Source organism: Indicator indicator, chromosome 24 (genome assembly GCF_027791375.1).
Source record: "Indicator indicator isolate 239-I01 chromosome 24, UM_Iind_1.1, whole genome shotgun sequence".
Taxonomy (NCBI): domain Eukaryota; kingdom Metazoa; phylum Chordata; class Aves; order Piciformes; family Indicatoridae; genus Indicator; species Indicator indicator.
In genome coordinates this window covers 15,556,635-15,576,254 of record NC_072033.1, presented here as the reverse complement: position 1 = coordinate 15,576,254, position 19,620 = coordinate 15,556,635, and the positions used below count along the sequence as shown (strand labels likewise).

General features: G+C 62.1%; 2 protein-coding genes across 2 annotated transcripts; both read left to right on the top strand.

Moving 5' to 3' along the window:
- The first annotated feature begins 3,780 nt into the window (after nt 1–3,780).
- Nucleotides 3,781–8,944, top strand: CCM2L (CCM2 like scaffold protein). Its single transcript, XM_054391829.1, has 10 exons — nt 3,781–3,810; nt 3,998–4,165; nt 4,580–4,663; nt 4,786–4,969; nt 5,542–5,996; nt 6,527–6,662; nt 6,804–6,867; nt 7,119–7,266; nt 7,604–7,742; nt 7,943–8,944. Exons 1-10 carry the CDS (start codon nt 3,781–3,783, stop codon nt 8,218–8,220), a joined length of 1,686 nt encoding a protein of 561 aa, XP_054247804.1. The 3' UTR covers nt 8,221–8,944.
- A 2,448-nt stretch (nt 8,945–11,392) lies between these two features.
- On the top strand, nt 11,393–18,601 carry HCK (HCK proto-oncogene, Src family tyrosine kinase). The gene is made up of 12 exons (XM_054391894.1): nt 11,393–11,509; nt 11,627–11,669; nt 11,925–12,024; nt 12,155–12,253; nt 12,374–12,477; nt 12,797–12,946; nt 13,237–13,389; nt 13,785–13,967; nt 14,251–14,327; nt 17,547–17,700; nt 17,953–18,084; nt 18,399–18,601. Exons 1-12 carry the CDS (start codon nt 11,393–11,395, stop codon nt 18,599–18,601), a joined length of 1,515 nt encoding a protein of 504 aa, XP_054247869.1.
- Nucleotides 18,602–19,620: the final 1,019 nt, after the last annotated feature.

Below are 19,620 nucleotides of genomic sequence, written 5' to 3'. Positions count from 1 at the left end.
GGTAGCGGGGTGGGGGGACACAGCCACGGTGGGGCTTCTCCCGCCCGGTGCCATCCCGGCGTCTTCGCAGCTGTTTGCCTTTCTGTTGGGTTTGCCGGCGCCGCCGCCGGGCCGCCCCGCGGGCGGGGGACGGGGAGGTCTCTTGGTGCTATCCCCCCCTCCACCCTGCGCCACCCTCCCGCAGCCGAGACCTCCCCGTCCCACCCCAGGGTGCTCACCGCGGCTCCCCCCCTTCCCGGGGCTTGTCCTTGCCAAAATACCTCACGGTGCCTGAGCCTGCAGCGGGGGTTGCTGTGGCCCGACCATGCCAGTGGGGCAAGGGTGGGGACCAGGGACACCCCAGGCTGGGGGCTGGCAGATGTGAGGCGCACGGCAGGCAGCACACTGGGACATGGGTGCCTGTGCCATGGCAGGGCGGTGGGGCTGGAGTGTGGCTGCACCGGGGGTGTGTGTGTGGGGCTTGTCACTCCTGGGCAGGGGACAGCAGGGGTCCAGCCAGCCCCTCCATATCTCCTGCTTACCCCATACCCTGCCGTGCTGGTCCCAGGGGAGCCCCTTCATCTCCACCCTCAGTCCCCCTGCCTCAGGGTCAAGCCATGTCCCCAGCCTCACGGGGTCCCTGCTCACCTGTGGGGTGAGGACCCTGTCCGGGGGGGTGCCACTTGTGGGTGGGCACAGACTCTGTTCCCCCTAGCTCAGAGCTGAGCCCCGAGTCTGGCTGAGCCCCCATCCCCCCCATCCCCATGGGAGCTGTTCCATCACATCGGGGTTGTTTTCACCTGTGACATTTTGTGTGACATTTTCTACCTCCACTGTAGCCGGGGGGTGCAGGGCAGGGCCTTGGCTGGCACTGTTGAAGCGGGGTCATGTGAGGTCACCAGTGTTCCCAGGGCCTTCCAAAGCGGGATTCACCCCCCACCCCTTCTCCCCTTCTTGGTCGGGGATCTCTTCCCACCCAGGAGCGTTTCCATTCACCCCACCATGGGCATCATCCCCTTCCAGCTCCCCACTATGAACCTGACTGGGATCCTGCCCTGCCTCCCTGCTGCCAGTCCCTGCCTGTCCCTGCCTGCTCCTGCCTGCCCAGAGGAGTGGGGGGTCCCCGGGCTTCGGGTCTGAATGTGTCCCTGGTCCTGCCTGGACAGTTGGGGTGTCCTCACCCAAAGGGCTGTGCTGAATGTATTCCATGTCCCCTGGTGCCAGGCGTGTCCCGTAGGGGGTCCCTCTGTGTGTGTGTGTGTGTGTAGGGGGCTGGCAGGGCTCTGTGGGGCAGGGGAGCTGCGGGCCCCCCCAGCCATGCACCCATGGCCCCTGTGCCTTCCCTGCACCCCCTGTGCCCCCCCAAAGTCACCCCACAGGGTGCTTTGGTGCCAAGTCCCACCCGGGGTTGAAGAGCCTGGGCAGAACCACCAGCCCTGGGTGCCATGGGACATCACATGAGGCATGGCACAAGGCACTGTGCCAGCTGTGAGAAGAGCTCACACTTGGGGGCTGCCCCTGGGAATGGCTCCAGCTGCTGCCCACTGTGACAAGGTGGGTGCCCAGCCCCATGGCATGTCTGGGGTGGGCAGTGGGTGTGGTGTTGGTGGCATCACGTTGGGCTTTTTCTTTCCCATTTCTCTGTAGCTAGAACGCTGTGGTGACAGCAGGCTGGGGTGGGCTGTTGCTGGGGTCACTGGTGCTAACTGGTGCTAACTGGAAGCCTCAGAAAGCCTTCTGGAGGAGGGTGCAGGGTGTGACTGGGGCTGGGCAGGGGCCGGGGCCCCACACTCCCAACTCTTTCACTGCCAGTAACGGGCAGACACTGGTGGTGGGTGCCAACCGTGCTGGGGGCAGTGCCAGGTGTGGGGTGGCTCTGGGGGAGGTCTCGGCTTTGCAAGGGGGAATCTTTTCCTCAGGGAAGGTCGGGGGCAGCTGTTGGGGGAGCTGGGCTGGGCCTTCACTGAGCCCCACTCATGGAGCTCTGAAGCCACTAGGGATGGGGACAGGTCGTGCGGGGACCAGGCGCCAGCATGAGGTGGCTGCTCTGGGCTCCCCCTGTGTGCCCTCCCCGAGGGCAGGGAGGAGCCATCAGCTGCGGTGATCTGCACTCCTCCTGCTGCCCTTCACCGCTGGGGCTGGCGTGGGGACCCCGGGGACATGCCAGTGGGACAGAGGGACACTTTTCTATGCACTCAAGCCACGGTACCCTCAGCCCTGGGCTGCTCCGGGCAGGGGTCTCCACACCAGCCCCTGTCCCGCGGTGCTGCCCTGCTCGGTGTGGGGACCCCAGCCATGTGTGGGGCTGGGTGACAGCCATGAGCTCCCCCTCCCGCCCCGTCCTGAGCACAGGCTCGGCCACCCTGCTGCCACCCACCCAGCCTGTGCCACAGGGGAAGCCAAACCCAGTGGCCCGATGCCAGCGGCAGCACCAGGATGGCGGCACCTGACCACGAGGACCACGGTGAAGGGGGCACGGCCGGGGGCCAAGCCGGGCACTATGGCATGGGGAGCTCTGGAGGTGCTCTGCCTCCCAGGGCGGGAGGAGGGCCCTGGCCTCTGTGGATGCCATGCCTGGGGTGGCAGCAGGGCTGCCCTGGCTTCAGGGAGTGAGGAGCGGTTTGGGCTGGGACTGTTCCTTCCCGGTGGGGGGAAGGCTGCGTGGGGGAGGGCGGGGGGCGGTGCCAGCGACGTCCCTGTCCTCCCCTCCCCCCCCTCCCTCTTGGCGCCGAGAGCTGGCAGCCGCTGTCACGTACTGTAAATACTCTGTGTGCCACCTTCTTCTCTGGGACCCTCGGCGTGGGCGGGGGGCGAGCGGGGGGCCGGGGTCCGGACCGAGACTTTTTTGTATACCACAAACTTTTTGTATATTTTTAATTTTGCTGCAACATGAGATAATTAATTATTAAATTCATTTCAATAAGCTCTGCCCGCGGGGGCCCCTCCTTGCCCGCACCTCCGGCTCACGTCCCGGACTCTGTCCTCTCCTCTCCCTTGTCCCTCTCTTCCTGTCCTGGTGGGATTGGAGGTGCTGGGAGATGGAGCAGGATGGCTGCAGCAGTGTGGTGTTGGTGGTCCTCGCTGGTGCTGGCCCGGGTGTTGGTGGCCCTGGCAAGGAAAGGGTGTGTGAGCAGGATCCGTGCCAAGGAGGAAGCCGCTGGCCACGGCCGGACATGGCCACTGCCGGGCCAGCCCCCACCCTCCCAGAAGCCTTGATTCATCCCCAGGCCCTTGTGGGGCTTGGACCCCTTGGGTGGCTGTGGGGATAGGGTGCTTGGGTGCTGCTGCATGAGGTCCTGCCAGTGTCACTGCCCATGCCAGGGCCTCAAGTGGGCAGGATAGGGGCAGTGAGGGTTGGAGACCCCAGTGCTGCTCCAGGAGGATGGGGCTGGTGTGGGGTCATGGAGCCACAGTGGGGAACACAGGGGCAGTGAGGGGCAGGGGCTGGTGTGGGGTCATGGAGCCACAGTGGGGAGCATTGGGGCAGTGAGGGGCAGGGGCTGCTCTGCAGCTGGGCCCTGTGGGCATCCCCAGCCCCAGCACCAGTCCCATTCCAGTCTACTTCAGCCCCAGCTTCTGCCCAAATTACAGCCCGGTCTCAGCCCAAGCTCCAGCCCAGCACCAATCCAGTCCCAGCCGAACCCAGTCCCAGCACCCCCAGGAGGGGCAGGAACTCACATCCCAGCCCATCCTGGTGGAGTTTCCGACACAGGAAAAGGTCGCGGCGCCGAGCGGGTTGGTGGGGGTGGCCGTACTGGGAGGCAGCTGTACTGGGAGGCAGCTGTACTGGGAGTCCCCACCATGGACGACGAGGCCAAGAAGGGGAAGAAGGTGCGTGGGGCTGGGCTGGTGTCCCGGGGGGGCTGGTGGGAGTGGGAGAGATACGCGAGGACACCAGGACCCCATATCCCCTCAAGCTCCCCCCGCAATTGGTGCAAAGTGGGAACAGAGAGCTGCCTGCTGCCTGCTGTGTGTGTGCCCGGTGCTGAGGTGTTCCCGTGCTCGTTCTGGCTGCCAGGGCTTTGTGTCGCCCATCAAGCGCCTGGTGTTCCCCAAGGCTGCGCGGCGGCCGGCCCCCCGCGGCAGTGCCTACCGGCGCCCGCTGCACTCCGTGCCCCTCTACCCCCCCAACTACCTGATCGACCCCCAGATCCTGCTGCACGACTACGTGGAGAAGGAGGTGAAGGTAAGCGGGGAGGGGGCTCCTCCGTGGTGCCCAAGGTCCCTGCCTGGCTTGGGGAGGGGGACATGGAGCCACCACACCATGCTGAGAGCCACCAACCATGGAGGCCAGGAGGGTCCTGGTCCCCTCCCTTTCCAAAGCAGTCACCCAGGGAGGGGGATGAAGGGCTGGGGGTGCAGGGACAACCTCCATTGCAGGGACAGTGGGCTGGGGGTGCAGGGGCAACCCCCATTGCAGGGACAGTGGGCTGGTGGTGAAGGGACAGCCCCCATTTCACGTTCTCCCTGCACACCCCAGGGAGGTGCATCCTGCCCTTGGGGATGGACGTGGCTGCTCCAGGGAGGGCTCTGGGTCATAAGGTGGGGAAGGAAAAAGCCCCAGCCCCTTGCAGCCACCCTGGGCTTTGTCCCCTCTCAGTTTTTAGGCCACCTGACATGGGTGACATCCTCCCTGAACCCCTCCAGCCGGGACGAAGTGCTGCAGCTGCTGGATACAGCCAGGGTAAGAGGGGTCCCCACTCCTTGAGATTCCCCCAGGTGCTGTCCAGAGGGTGGTCACCGGGTGTGCACCCCCCGTGCTGCTGGGTGCCCCATGTGCCTGGCACACACTCTGCGTCCCTGCAGCAACTGAAGGAGCTGCCACTGCAGACGACACCCGAGCAGGACAGCATCCTCAGCCTCTCTGCCCGCTGCCTGCTGCTCACCTGGCGCGACAACGAGGAACTGATCCTGCGCATCCCCACCCACGAGATCGCTGCCGCCTCCTACCTGCGCGACGATGCCCTGCACCTCCTCATCCTCAAAACCGGTGTGGGCATCCGCCCAGGGTCACCAGCTGGGCTCACAGCCAGCCCCGAGCACTTGGTGCCCCCCCGGCAATGAGGGGCTGGAGCCCGAAGGGCGCTGGGGGGAAATGCTGTCGGTCCAGCTGGGGTGGCAGCAAGAGCTGGGCACAAAAGTTCGTGTTGCCTCCAGGGCTGGAGGAGAGCCCGAGGCAGGTCCCAGATGTGCTCCCAGCCCAAATTGCCTTTAATGGCAGGAGGAGAGGAGCCTGAAGGAGATCGCAGTGCCTGTCCCCCATCCCACATGGATTCCCAGGCGGGTGCTGGGCTCTGTTCCTTTAATCAGCAACCCGGGGCTCAGCTGCCAGCCACAGGCAGGGTCCCTGGGGAGTGGGATGCACCAGGCTGGGCTCCATCTACACATGGAGCAGGTCCCTAATCCCCTACCCCTCTCTCCCTCATCCCCTTGCCCCAGCCCCACTGCGCCCAACCCACCAGGGCTGCCCCTTCACCATCCCGTCCCCCGCATCCCACCCGTGGGCAGCCAGGGCAGGGGCTGGGCGCCAGACTGATGCTTGGTCTCTTGTCACTGTCCCAGGCCTGGGAGTGGACCCCGTGCCCGCCGGAGCGCACCCCGAGATGGTTCCACTTGGCCTGCCAGAGGCTTTCCCCGACAAGAAGCGTCCGGGGGGGTCGTGGCCGGAGGGCGGGCGGCTGGGGGGCCCCATGGAGCGGCGCCACACCATCTGCAGCCTGGACTGGAGGGTGGCACGGGGTGGGCAGGAGGCCCGGCAGGGAGGCAGCCTGGAGCGGCGGCGGGGTGGCAGCTGGGAGAGGAGGCAGCGTGGGCGACCTTCGGGCAGCTGGGAGCGACGGCAGCCCTGCGGCGGCAGCTGGGAGAGGAGGAGAGCTGGCACCGCGGGGGGCAGCTGGGAGCGTGGCACTGGCTTCGGCAGCTGGGAGCGGCGGCACGCTGGCAGCAACCCTCTGGACCCCCAGGAGCCTTGTCCTGATGCCTACTCCAACCTCATCATCCTTGCCGTGCCCAACAGGGTGAGTGGACGTGGCATGTGCCCACAGGGTGCTTGAGAGGGTCCGGGGAAGGGTCGTGAGGAGCAGCTGAGGGACCTGGGTGGGGGTTCAGCCTGGAGAAGAGGAGACTGAGGGGAGACCTTCTGGCTCTGTACAGCTCCCTGAAACGATGCTGGAGCCAGGTGGGGGTTGCGCTCTTCTCCCTAGACAAGATGAGAAGAAATGGCCTCAGGTTGCCCCAGGGGAGTTTTAGGTTGGGCATTAGAAGGAACTTCCCTGAAAGGGTTGACAAAGACTGGCACAGGCTGCCTGGGGAGGTGGTTGAACCCTCATCCCTGGAGGTGTTTCAAGACATGAAGATGTGGTGCTGAGGGACATGGCACCAGCCTGGGCAGTTAGAGAAGGGTTGGAGTGGATGATCTTAAAGGTCTTCTCCAACCAAAACAATTCTCTGATTCTTTGTGCCCACCTGTTGGCTGATGGCCACCAGCTGCACATGGCCACCAGGCAGCACCCACCCATTTGCCCACTCTCCCTCCTTGGCCCTGCAGGATGCTGGTGAGGAGTCCTGTGCCCTCATCTGCCAGGTCTTCCAGATCATCTACGGGGACCAGAGCATTGAGTGCGTGGACCGTGCTGGGTACCACTACACCTCCACACCCACGCGGCCCTGGCTCTCCAGCAGGAGTGAGTAGCCAGGGACAGGCATGGGGACACCGAGTGGGGGGGCGTGGGGCTGCCAGGTAGGGGTGTGTGGGCACAGCGTGGGCATCAGGTGCCATGGCAGAGTCTTGGGCCCACTGGGAGACCTCAGCCGTCCCTCCCCAGGTGACAGCTGCCACACAGATGGGACCTATGGCTACGATGCAGACTTCAGCTGCTGCAGCTCCTTGTGAGTCTGAGCCCCTCAGGGTGCCCTTCACCCAAGTGGGTGCCCCTGCACTGGGATGGGTGCCTCTGTCCTGAGGTGGGTCACAGAGTAGATGCCACAGCACTGGGGTGAGTGCACCTGTGCCCAAGTGGGTGCCCATCCCTGCTGCAGAGATGCCCTAGCCCTGCCTAACAGTGGGTGCTGTGTGGTGGCACAGGCCAGCCGGGCACACGAGGGGGTGCCAGGGCATGCTGACCCCCATCCTCCTGCAGCAATGGCTCTCATGAGACCTTCGAGGCTTATTACAGTGGCACCTCCTCGCCCTCCTTCCACCAGTCCCACCACAGCCTGGCCACCGCCTGCAGCGGCAGCGACCAGAGTGGCACAGGGCTCGAGCAACTGCAGGAATACATGGTGACGGTGCGGGCACGGTGACGGTGCAGGCACAGGGATGGTGTGGGCATGGGGATGGTGTAAGCATGGGGATGATGTGGGCATGGGGATGGTGTGGGCATTGGGGATGGTGTGGGCATGGAGGTGGTTTGGGCACAGTGATGGTGCAGGCATGGTGACAGTGTGGGCACAGCGACAGTGTGGGCATGGAGATGCACGAGGGGCCCTTCTCCGTGCCAAAGGATGTGAATGTGGCACAGTGGACAGGTCTAAGCTCCCCACCAGCTGGTAGGGCACAGAGAGGAGGGATGGGGCTGTGTGCCACCGATGTGCCCAAGCCTGAGCCGTCTCCGTGCCCCCTCAGCTGCGCAACAAGCTGTCGCCACAGGAGATCCAGCAGTTTGCCCTCCTGCTGCGAGAGTACCGCCTGGGCACGCCGGTGCAGGAGTACTGCGCGGAGCTGCTCCGCCTCTATGGGGATCGCAGGAAGTTCCTCCTGCTGGGTGAGTGTCTGCGTTCCCACACTGCCCACCTTCTGCCCCCACGTCACCCTGGGCATGGGGTACCGCTGCCAGGGGACGTTGGGGGGCTCCACAGCTCGTTGGGGACAGGATGAGATAAGCCCCCACGGAAGCAGCAGGTGGGGCTGGCAGTGCTGCCCACCCCGGCGGGCTGACCCCACGGCTTGCGGTGCCCGTGGCAGGGATGAGGCCCTTCATCCCCGACCAAGACATTGGCTACTTCGAGACCTTCCTGGAGAGCATCGGGATCCGGGAGGGTGGGATCCTGACCGACAGCTTCGGCCGCATCAAGCGCAGCATGAGCAACACCTCGGCCTCGGCCGTGCGCAGCTACGACAGCGCCTCCCTGCGCTCCGAGGCGGAGTCCTTCAACCGCATCATCACTGACATCACCCACGACATCGAGGCGCTGGCAAGGGATGAAGAGGAGGAGGAGGAGGAGGAAGACAACTACCTGTGAGAGAGCTCAGAAGCCCAGCAGTCCCCTCACTGCTCACCCACATAGAATCAGAGAATTGTTCAGGCTGGGAAAGCCCTCTGAAAACATCCAGTCCAACCAGCAACCCAGCACCACCAGGGCCACCAAACCATGGGCCCAAGTGACATGACCACAGGTTTCTTGAACACCTCCAGGGATGGGGACTCCATCACCTCCCTGGGCAGCCTGTTCCAGGGTCTGACCACTCTTACAGGAAAGAAATTGTTCCTCATCTCCAACCTAAACCTTCCCTGGGGCAACCTGAGGCCATTTCCTCTTGTTCGTATCACCTGATGCTAGGGAGAAGAGACCAACCCCCACCTGGCTCCAACCTTCTTTCAGGGAGTTGTAGAGAGCAAGGAGGTCTCTCCTCAGTCTCCTCTTGTGTGGACTAAGCCCCAGGTGCCTCAGCTCCTCCTCCCCAGCCCTGTTCTCCAGACCTTCCCTATTTTGGACATGCTCCAGCAACTCAACATCATGGTGGGCACCTCCGAGCTCAGACTCCTCAGGTGCCCAGCTCTGCCCCAGTGCCTGGAAATGGGGATGTTTCCCCTCCTTTGCCACCACAGGAGGGGACAGGGGCTCTGCACTGTTCTGGAAGCTCTCAGCAGGACTGATGGCATCACAGGGTAGGCATGGCTGGGGGGACATCTCCAGCTGACAATGCCATGTGCTGAATTTCTGTGGATTGCAATTAAACCCTGGCACTGGGAGTGGAGCAGATCCTGCCCTGGGGAAAGGAGGTGTCAGGGTGGGAAGGCTGCTGGGGTGGGGGCAAGATGGGGTGGGGGAAAAATGGGGTGGGGAGGGTGCTTGCAGTCCTGCCAGGCACTCTGTGCACCCTGTCCACCCCAGTGCCACACGCAGGTCTCTCCCAGATTCAGGCTTGGCCTGTGCAGGGTTCTGCAGATGCTGGGGGCTACCTGCAACAATTAATTTTGTTTCATAAAAATTTGCATGTGCAAGTGCTCACCACTTCCTGAGCCACTCCTGAGCCACCCATGGTGGCTGGTGTCACAGAGGAGCCACAGGTCCTTTTGCTGGCCCCAGCCCTGCTTTGGGGGTGCTCTGGGTGAAGCAGAGCAAAAGCTGAAGGGAGGAGGGAGGGGCTGGGAAAGGGTCCCAGGGGGGAAACATCTGGCGAAGGAACACCAGGGCCAGGAGAGACACAGTGAAACCCATGGACCACCAAGGCCCCTTCAAGCTGGGGGACACCCCCATGTCCTGCACCCCCCATCTTCTGCATGCCCCCATGCCCTGCACCACCCACACGGTTTCTTTTTCCTTCCCTGGGGACACAGAGCCAGGCTCATGTCGTAGCCAGCCCAGGCTTATCCCATGCCCCCCAAAGGAACCAGCCTGGGGGCCAGGATGTCCCTGAGGGGGTATGGGAGCCCTCAGAAGCTGGTTTGGTCCTTGGGGGATCCCGGCGAGAACGGAGGGGTCCCCAGATCCCCGCTCTCATCCCGGTTTGGAACCTCCGGGACCGGTTCCAGGAGGTATCGGCCATGCCCACCCAGTCGGGCAGCACTGGCAGGGTCAGAAGGGGGCAGGTACCGGGGGGCGGGCCTTACCGGGACGTGGCGGGGTTTTACCGGGAGGGCGTTACCGGGGCGGGGTGGTGGGAGTGCATCTGGGCAGAGCGCAGCAACGGGAGCAGCCCCGGCTGAGGGACCGAGACGAGCTCCGGGACGGCACCGAAGGTAAGAGCAGAGCTGGGCGCGGAGCCCCGAGGGCGGCGGGGCCGGACGGGAGGAGCCCCGGTGTCTGTCCCGGGCGAGTCCGGTAGGTCCATTCCTGCCCGGGACAGCCGCCGCTGCCTCGGTCGGTCTCCGTGCCGGCCCGGTCTGGCCCCATCCCTGCCACTCTCGGTGCCGCGGCTCCTGGGTGTCCCGGGGAGGTGATGCCGGGGGGTCCCGGGAGTGCACGGTGCAGTCGAGGGGAGGTCACTCCTGGCGGTGGCCTTGCAGGCGCTGTCGGGGACCTGCGACCACCTGCCCTGGCCGCGGGGGGACAGCGAGGGGACAGGGCAACAAAGAGACAGGACAGCGAAGGGAAGGGTACACAGGCAGCCATGCTCTGGAACCGATGACCTTGCCCTATCCCACCTGGTCCCCACGGGCTGTGGGACATGGCTCTCCAAAGTGGGATGCTCCAGGAACGGCTGCTCCCATGGGTGTCCCCTGTGCCAACTCGGATCAGCCTGGGTCTGAGCCTGGAGCACAGAGGGGGTCAAGCTGTCCAGGGCTGCTCCTGCTCTGCCCTGGGCACAGGCACTGGCCCAGGATTTGGAATGAGTGACTGTGGGGTGGCTGGGAGGCAACAATGATGTCCCTCGAGGGCTATAGCAGTGGGGTGGGTGATGCTGCTGGTGCCTGGCTGCTTGCCTAATGAGGCCAGTGGTGCTGCGCACCTCGTGGGGCCTCAGCCGGCCCTGAGCTTCCTCCTTCAATCCCTACCTCCACCTTCTCCTTTCTCTGCACTGAGGTTTCCCTCGGACATGGGAAGTGCTTTTTTTGGGGGGAGGGGTAGGAGGTTTCCCCTGCATCCACTGCTTCTTGCAGCTTATTTTTCTGCTGATGTTTCTCGAGGAGCTGGAAAAAGTTGAACATTTGCATTTGCCCTGTGCCCACAGCTGCTCCTGGCAGCTCCACCCTGGCACAGAGCAGCTGGGGAGCCTGGTGACCCATGGTGGGGGAGCAGTGACCCATGGCAGCATGGGAGCTAGGGCCATGCTGAAGGATGGGTGCTGAGTGGGGCAACCCTGAGCTGCCAGGGAGCCCCTCAGGCATGGGAGTCCCCTGGAGCCAAACTGCTCTCTCCCATGATTCTCAGTGCCCCCAAGCCCACCTGGGAAAGACTTTTTCAGGGCAGCAGCTCCATGGCAGCCATTGCTGCCTACTCAAAATTTGCCTTCTGTGACTTCTCCTTCCTCTGCACCAGGAGATGTTTTTCTCTCCATCATGCACCTTGCTGGGCACCCTAGTGCCCTGCAGCTGCCACTCACTTTGTGCCAGGGCTGGGCTGAGCAGGAGCTGGTGGTGGTGGAGCTGGAGTGGAGTTAGGGTGGGGCTGGAGTGGGATTAGGGTGGGACTGGAGTGGGGCTTTCACCTCTGTTGCAACAGCCTCAACTTCCCCTCCTGTGGCTGCAGGATGGGTTGCATGAAGTCAAAGGAAGCTGGTGTCCAAGAGAAGGTGATCAAAACTGACCCTGACCCCAGCCTCCCACAGGGCCACTACGTGAGGGATCCCACAGCTCCCAACAGCAAGGTGACTGGGAGCTGCCAGGTGAGTTGGGGACCTGGGCCATGGTGAGGCTGAGACCCTCCCATGGGGTAGGAGTCTCTGCCACCCATGGCATCACTCTCTGGTTTCTGTCCTTTCCAGAACAGTAATGTCCCCAGCGTGGCTGTGTCCCCACCTGAGGATGGTAGGCACAATGAGGGGGCTGCAAGTGAGTGCACAGGGTGGGAGTGTGCAGGGGGAACATGTCCTGGGTCCTCTACAACCTCAGTCCAATGGGATGTGACCTCTGAGCTTCCTCAGAGGCCAGACATGGCCGTGGCATGATGAAGATGGAGACCCCAGGTGCTGCAGGTGTCCTGGCTGGTGTTGCCTACATGTGGCAGGGGTGTCTGGGCACCCCAGCGTGGAGAGGGGTGCCCAGGGAGCTCTCTCACTGCAGGCTCGGGGGGCACCACGGTGCTGGCACTCTATGACTATGAGGGGATGCATGCTGGGGACCTGAGCTTCCAGAAAGGGGAGCGGCTGAAGGTGCTGGAGGAGTAAGTGCTACCAGCCTGGGGGCTCCTGCAGCCTCACATGGACCTGCTGGGGGTTTTGCCCAGCGTTTGCCCCAAGGGGAGCCAGCAGTGCCCAGTGCCCGAGGCTGAGCCAACTCCATCTCTGTCACAGGTCAGGGGAGTGGTGGCAAGCACGGTCGCTGGTGACAGGGCGTGAAGGTTTCATCCCCAGCAACTACGTCGCCCGAGCAGACTCGCTGGAGACAGAGGAGTGAGCCCACCCCTTGGTGGCACATCCCAGCCCGGGGTGGTCCCCCCAGCCGTGCCCTTCCCCGTGCCCTGCCCCACGCCAGCCCCAGCAGTGTTTGTTGGTTCCTTGTTTCTGCTGCAGGTGGTTTTTCAGGAGCATCAGCAGGAAGGACGCCGAGCGGCAGCTCCTCGGCCCCGGGAACATCGTTGGGTCCTTCATGATTCGGGACAGTGAGACCACCAAAGGTCTGCAGGGTGCCTGTGGCGTGGGGTGGGGAGCAGCTGCCCACTCTTGCCTGGCAGAGGAGCTTAGGAGATGTGTCACCAGCCCAGGGCCTCGCTTTGCTGTGGGGCAGCGACTGGGGGTCCTGCGTGAGTGCTGCTGTTCAAGCCCAGTGGTGGCACAGGGATGTGCCCCTCTGAGGCTGCTTGTAGTGCTTGGGGTGGTAGCAGCGTGGTGGGGGCTGCAGGTGTGGTGGTTCTGGGTGGTGGCACTGCAGCTGGCTGGGCACAGTGGGGACATGCCCTCGGTGTGGGGGCTGGCAGCTGACCCCTCCCTGGCCAGGCTGCTATTCGCTGTCGGTGCGGGACGCGGACACCGGGCAGGGGGGCTCCGTAAAGCACTACAGGATCCGGACCCTGGACAGCGGTGGCTTCTACATCTCCTCACGCTGCAGCTTCCAAACGCTGCAGGAGCTGGTGCAGCACTACCAGGGTAAGCCCCGGGCGGGGTGCCCGCTCCTCCCACCCTGAGCAGGGCAGCTGGGGGCGTGCAGAGGCTAAGGGGCTCTTGCCTGTCACTGCCGTGAGGTGCAGCGGCTCCAGGACCTTCCCACAGCGTGCTGGAGGGGTCAGTGTCCCCACATGCCGCCGGTGCCCAGGACTCCCCCTCCCTGGGCAGGCTGGTGCCCTGAAATGCCCCACGGCCAGGGAGGCTGCTGTGGGCTCTGCTCTGCCCCACGGCAGGTGGGGCAGGCTGGCTGATGGCTGTGGTGTTGCCCACAGGACAGGGTGATGGCCTGTGCCAGAGGCTCACCCAGCCCTGCTGCGTGCCCAGACCGCAGCAGCCCTGGGAGAAAGATGCCTGGGAGATCCCTCGGGAATCGCTGAGGCTGGAGAGGAAGCTGGGAGCTGGGCAGTTTGGAGAAGTGTGGATGGGTGAGAGCCAGGGGAAGGCAGCTGGGAGGAAGGTGAAGGTGAAGGAGGAACAGTGAGGGCTGGGGGGGAGGGAGCTGGAGGGAGTGACCTGTGGGAGAGAAGCACAGGGAAGGATTCAAAAGCTGTGGAGGTGTGGTGCTGAGGGCCATGGTTTGGTGGTGCCCTGGCAGTGCTGGGTCGATGGTTGGACTCCATGGTCTTAGAGGTCTCTTCCAACCAAAACCATTTCATGACTCCATGAGGTGGAAGTGACCCTGGCCTTAATGTCAGGACTGCTGTACCTGGTCTCCAGCCCTCATGCAACAGCTCCATCTGCAGAACTGGGTGCTTTAGCTCCCAAGCCCGGTGCCTGGGTGCTGGGCAGGCTGGGAATGGTCTGTGGTGCCCCTCCACAGCTACCTACAACAAGCACACCAAGGTGGCAGTGAAGACAATGAAGCCAGGCAGCATGTCCGTGGCTGCCTTCCTGGAAGAGGCAAACTTGATGAAGCTGCTGCAGCATGACAAGCTGGTGAAGCTGCACGCTGTGGTCACCAAGGAGGAGCCCATCTACATCATCACTGAGTTCATGGAGAAAGGTGCTGGTGGTCACTGTGGGTCAGGAAGGGCAGGATGCAGCCCACAGTGGGCTCCGTGCCAGCTGCTGGCATGCTGGGAGCTGGGTAGGCTCCTGCCACCCTGGGGACAGGCAGCAAGGAGCTCCAGCAGCCTCTCTGCCTGACCCACATGAGCGGGGGGGGGGGGGTGGGGTGGGGTGCTCAGGGGTGTTTTTTCTGTGCTGGGTGATGCTCAGCTCCCCAGGACCCTGTGGCAGCCCGAGGGTGGGCACAGGCTCAGCCCTGGCACGTTCCCTGCCCACAGGGAGTTTGCTGGATTTCCTCAAGAGTGGTGAAGGGAACAAGCAGCCACTCCCGAGGCTGATCGACTTCTCTGCCCAGGTAAGGAGGGAGACCACCTCCCCTAGTTCCCCCTTGCCCTCAAGACGTGTGAGAGAGGGAATTGAGGAGCCCAGGAACTAACCTGGGACTTGGGCAGTGCCAGTCAGAAGCCTAGTTTGAACTGGCTGACACTGGGAGTGATGGAGATGCTGGGAAGGAGCCAGGTTCCCTGGAGCATTGTCCTTGTGCCTGCTCACCAGCCCCAGCCCACACAGCCCCATGTAGGAGCAGCTCCGTGGGGAAGAAGTGATGGCTTCCTCCTCATTAGCCTCTTCTCAGGGGCATGCAGCCAGCTGGTCTGTGCCCAGGCAGTGCCCTGCTGGAGCTGCAGAGATCCTGGGTGGGGGAGGGAGGTGGCGAGGTGGGGTGAGGGTTATCCAGGCTGTGCTTTCTCAGGAGCTGTGAACCCTGTGTCCTGCAAGGGTCACCATGGGTCTGTCCCATGGCTGCAGCCCCTGGTGCTGCTGTGCTCTGTGGGGTCCAGGGGTGAGGGTCAGAGCTTGGTTGTGCTGCTCAAGTTTGCAGGACATGCCTGTGGTGGTCCTGGCCCCCAAAGCTGCTGAGGGACCTGGAGCAGCTCTGTGAGGAGCAAAGGCTGAGAGCCCTGGGGCTGAGAGCCTGGAGAAGAGCAGCCCCAGAGGGGATCTGAGCAATGCTCAGCAAGAGCTAAAGGAGCTGTGGGGGACAAGAGGCTGGGGCCAGACTCTGCTCAGTGATGCCAAGGGGCACTGGGCACAAAGTGGAAGCCAGGAGGCTCCATGAGGAGCAACTTGTTTGGTGTGAGGGTGCAGAGCCCTGGAGCAGGCTGCCCAGAGAGGTTGTGGAGTCTCCTTCTCTGGAGAGCTTCCAACCGCCCCTGGCCATTGTGCTCCTGGGCAAGCTGCTGTGGGTGCCCCTGTTAGAGAAGTAGGGTTGGACTGGGTGATCTCCAGAGGTCTCTTCCAACCTCAACCATGCTGGGATTGGGGGACCCTCTGACCTGTGTGGTCCATCTGAGTCCAGGGCTCCCTGGGGAGCAGCCATGGCAAAGCAAACCAATTTCTCTGGTTGCTGCTGGTGTGACACTTCCCTGCAGCCAGCACCTTCAGTGTGACACAGCCTCAGCTGCTAAAGCTCCCAGAACCCCTCACAGCCACCCTGAGCCACCAGGCACCAGCTGTGGTACTCCTGGGCATGGCCCATCCACAGCTCTGAGGTCTGTGGGCTGAACAGGGAACCTGCAGCATCATTTTGTGGCATCTTGTGGGAGGTTTTGCTGAGCATAGATTCTGGGGATGAGCCTGGCATGTGTGGAACCCCCCAGCAATGCCCATGGGAGGGCTCTGCTTCGTGAAGATCATCTCCCTGCCAAAGAGCTGTCATGGGCTTGGGGGAGAAGCAGATGGAGCTGCAGGAGGACTCCAGGGAACTGGGGGTGTTTAGTCTGGAGAAGAGGAGGCTGAGGGGAGACCTCATTGCTCTCTACAGCTGAAAGGTTGTTGGAACAAGGTAGGGGTTGGTCTCTTCTCCTTAGTATCAGGTGAGAGAATGAGAGGAAATGGCCTGAAATTGCACCAGGAGAGGTTTAGGTTGGAGATGAGGAAAAATTTCTTTGCTGCAAGAGTGGTCAGGGATTGGCACAGGCTGCCCAGGGAGGTGGTGGAGTCCCCATCCCTGGAGGTGTTCAAGAAACCTGTGGCCATGGCACTTGGTTTGATGGCCATGGTGGGGTTGGGTCACTGGTTAGGCTGGATGCTCTCAGAGGGCTTTCCCAACCCAAACTCAACGATTTTCAGGAGTGGATCTGAGCACAGCAGAGTGTGCTCATGCACAGCTGGCTTCGTGTGTGCCTTGTCCCTGCTGCTTCTGCACTGTCCCCAGATGCTGGCCAAACCTAGGGGCTCTCTGAGCCAAGTTTGGTATGAAATCATTTCTAGAGGTACCTCAGCAACAGGAAATCCAGGATGGAGCTCAGCCCCTGGGGACTTAGCCCAGGCCACTTGCTGCTCATCCCAGCTGTGCCAGGCTCTGCTGATGGGCTGCTCCCTCACACACACCATCTGCTCCCTGCAAGCTGGCTCCTGCAACCCCCCCTGCCTGGGCTGCGAGGGGCTGCTCCCTGCGACCCCCGCTGCCTGGGCTGCGAGGAGCTGCTCCCTGCGACCCCTCCTGCCTGGGCTGCGAGGGGCTGCTCCCTGCGACCCCCGCTGCCTGGGCTGCGAGGGGCTGCTCCCTGCGACCCCTCCTGCCTGGGCTGCGAGGAGCTGCTCCCTGCGACCCCTCCTGCCTGGGCTGCGAGGGGCTGCTCCCTGCGACCCCTCCTGCCTGGGCTGCGAGGGGCTGCTCCCTGCGACCCCCGCTGCCTGGGCTGCGAGGGGCTGCTCTCTGCTTTCTGAGGAGCAGGGGCTGAGGGGCTTCCGTCAGCAAGCAGCAGGCAGGCAATGAGCTGTCCGCTGGGGCTCCTGCGGGGGCTGAGTCGCTGCGAGCAAAGCTGTGGTTGTGGAAAGAACCCTCCTGCATCCTGACCTCTTCGACAGGGAATTCCCTGCATGGAGAGAGGTTCCCACACAGGAGTCAGTCCTGTCTCCTGCTGTGACTCAGGCTCCTTTCACCCCTGTCCAAGCACTGCCCAGGATCATAGAATCACAGAGTGGTGGAGGTTGGAAAGGACCTCTGGAGATCATCCAGTCCAACCCCTGCTGCCAGAGCAAGGTCACCAAGTGCAGGTCACACAGGATCACATCCAGGCAGGGCTTGAAAGTCTCCAGAGAAGGAGACTCCACAACCTCTCTGGGCAGCCTGCTCCAGGGCTCTGCACCCTCACGCCAAACAAGTTGCTCCTCATGTTGGGATGGAACCTCCTGGCTTCCACTTGGTGCCCATTGCCCCTTGTCCTGTTCCTGGGAACCACTGAGAAGAGCCTGGCCCCAGCCTCTTGCCCCTCTCAGCTCCTTTAGTTCTTGCTGAGCATTGCTCAGATCCCCTCTGGGGCTGCTCTTCTCCAGGCTCCACAGCCCCAGGGCTCTCAGCCTTTGCCTCTCACAGAGATGTTCCTGTCCCTTCATCATCCTCATAGCTTGCACTGGACTTTCTCCAGTAGTTCCTTGTCCCTCTTGAACTGGGGAGCCCAGAACTGGACACAATACCCTAGATGTGACCTCAGCAGGGCAGAGTAGAGGGGGAGGAGAACCTCCCTTGTTTGAAAGGCTCTTTGCATGCCTCTCTTTCCCCTTTTTGCAGATTGCAGAAGGAATGGCTTTTCTTGAGAAGAGGAACTACATCCACAGAGACCTGAGAGCTGCCAACATCCTGGTAGCAGCAACCCTGGTCTGCAAGGTTGCAGACTTTGGCCTGGCTCGAGTCATCGAGGATGATGAGTACACAGCCCGGGAAGGTGTGGGACTGCTGGGGGCATCTGGATGCTTTCTGGGATGGTGAAGGGTTGTGGGGTCCCCTTAGAGCCACTTGTCAGTGTGTGGCTGTGGTGGCAGTGAAGTGGGAACAGGCAGATGAGGGAAGCTGCCCTCATTTGCATCACGTCAGGTCTTCCTCTTCTGTTTGCTTGTCTCTTGTTCCCCGCACTGCACCACCCACTTCTCAGCTTTTGGGGTGGAACTCACGTTTCCCATTGGATCTCTTTGTCCAGGGGCCAAGTTTCCCATTAAATGGACAGCACCAGAAGCCATCAACTATGGATCATTCACTATCAAATCAGATGTCTGGTCCTTTGGGATCCTCCTGACAGAGATCATTACCTATGGGCGCATCCCATACCCAGGTAAAGAGGTGAAATGCCTCCTCTGACCTACTTCACAAGACATGCTCCACCTTCCAGATCTTCTTCTATATGACCTCTGGAGGTCTCTTCCAACCCAAACCATTCTACAATCCTTTATGTCCCTGACCAGGAGCAGGAGTTCCCTCTTCCCAACTCCTCTAACCATTCTTTTCTCTCCAAAGACCTTGCCCAGAGGGTGGTTAGTTTGGAGGCTGGGTGTGTTCAGCCTTTAAATAAATCAGGGCTAAAGCCTTTAAATAAACCAGGGCTAAACCATGGCACATTCCCAGTGCTGCCCTGCCCTGCTTCCCCAGGGATGTCGAGTGCAGAGGTGATCAAGGCGCTGGAGCGCGGGTACCGGATGCCCCGCACGGAGAACTGCCCCGAGGAACTCTATGACATCATGCTGAGGTGCTGGAAAACCAAACCAGAGGATCGTCCAACCTTTGAGTCCACACAGAGCATTCTGGAGGACTTCTTCACTGCTACAGAGAGCCAGTACCAGCAGCAGCTGTGAGGCAGGGAGCTTGGGGAAGCCAGCGGGCACCTCGCTGGCAGCCTGCTCCTCCCCCCCGTCCTGCTCACCTGCCTGCACATGCCTTCCTCTGCCAGCCCAGCTCCAAACTTGAAGCATTCCTGGTGCTGCTGGGCTGGAAGCAGGAGCAGGAAGAAGCCATACTCAGGCCAAACCCCCTCTCTGGAACTGGTGGATGGAGGGAGAACCAACATGAGGCCAAATCTTGTGCCTTTCAGCGTGCTCATGAGGCAGCTGCTCCGTGCCGGCTGGAGGCTGCTTGCCCACAGCAGCAGCAGCAGCACCTGAGGAAGGGCAGGGCTGGACCTGTTTCAGCTACAGTGGAAAGAACCCAGCTTTTTTTTTTTTTTTTTTTTAAAGTTCTTTTAAGATCTTATCAGGCTGATTTGCAGAAGTAGGTGCTTTAGCTGTGATGGTGGTGGAGAAATGCTCTTCTTTGCCTGTGTCACTCCCCATGTCGGGGAAATCCCAGTGGATTCCCACCTGGGCATGTGTTGGCTCATCCTTGCCACAGGAGCCTGGATTTTGAATGTCAGGTGTGGCAAAAAAACCCATCTCCCTCTCCTCCCCCTCCTGGGTTTCCTTCCTCAGCACTTTTCCTGGTGCAGAGGGCAGTGTGTATTGCAAGATATGGATGGATATGGACATGGTGCTTTACAGGGCAGCTCCTAGAATCACAGCCTCATAGAATCATGAAGTTTGGAAGAAACCTCTAAGCTCATTGTGTCCAACACCTCCCTGTTCACTAAACCATGTCCCAAAGTGCTTTCTGAAAGTCTCCAGGGATGAGGACTCCACGTCTGCCCTGGGCAGCCTCTTCCACTGCCTGACCTCTCTTGCAGTAAACTGTTCCTCATGTCCAACCACAACCTCCCCTGGTGCAGCTTGAGACTGTTCCCTCTTGTCCTGCCATTTGTTCCTTGGGAAAAGAGACAACCCCCACCTCGCTCCAGCCTCCTTTCAGGGAGTTCTAGAGAGCCAGAAGGTCTCCCCTCAGCCTC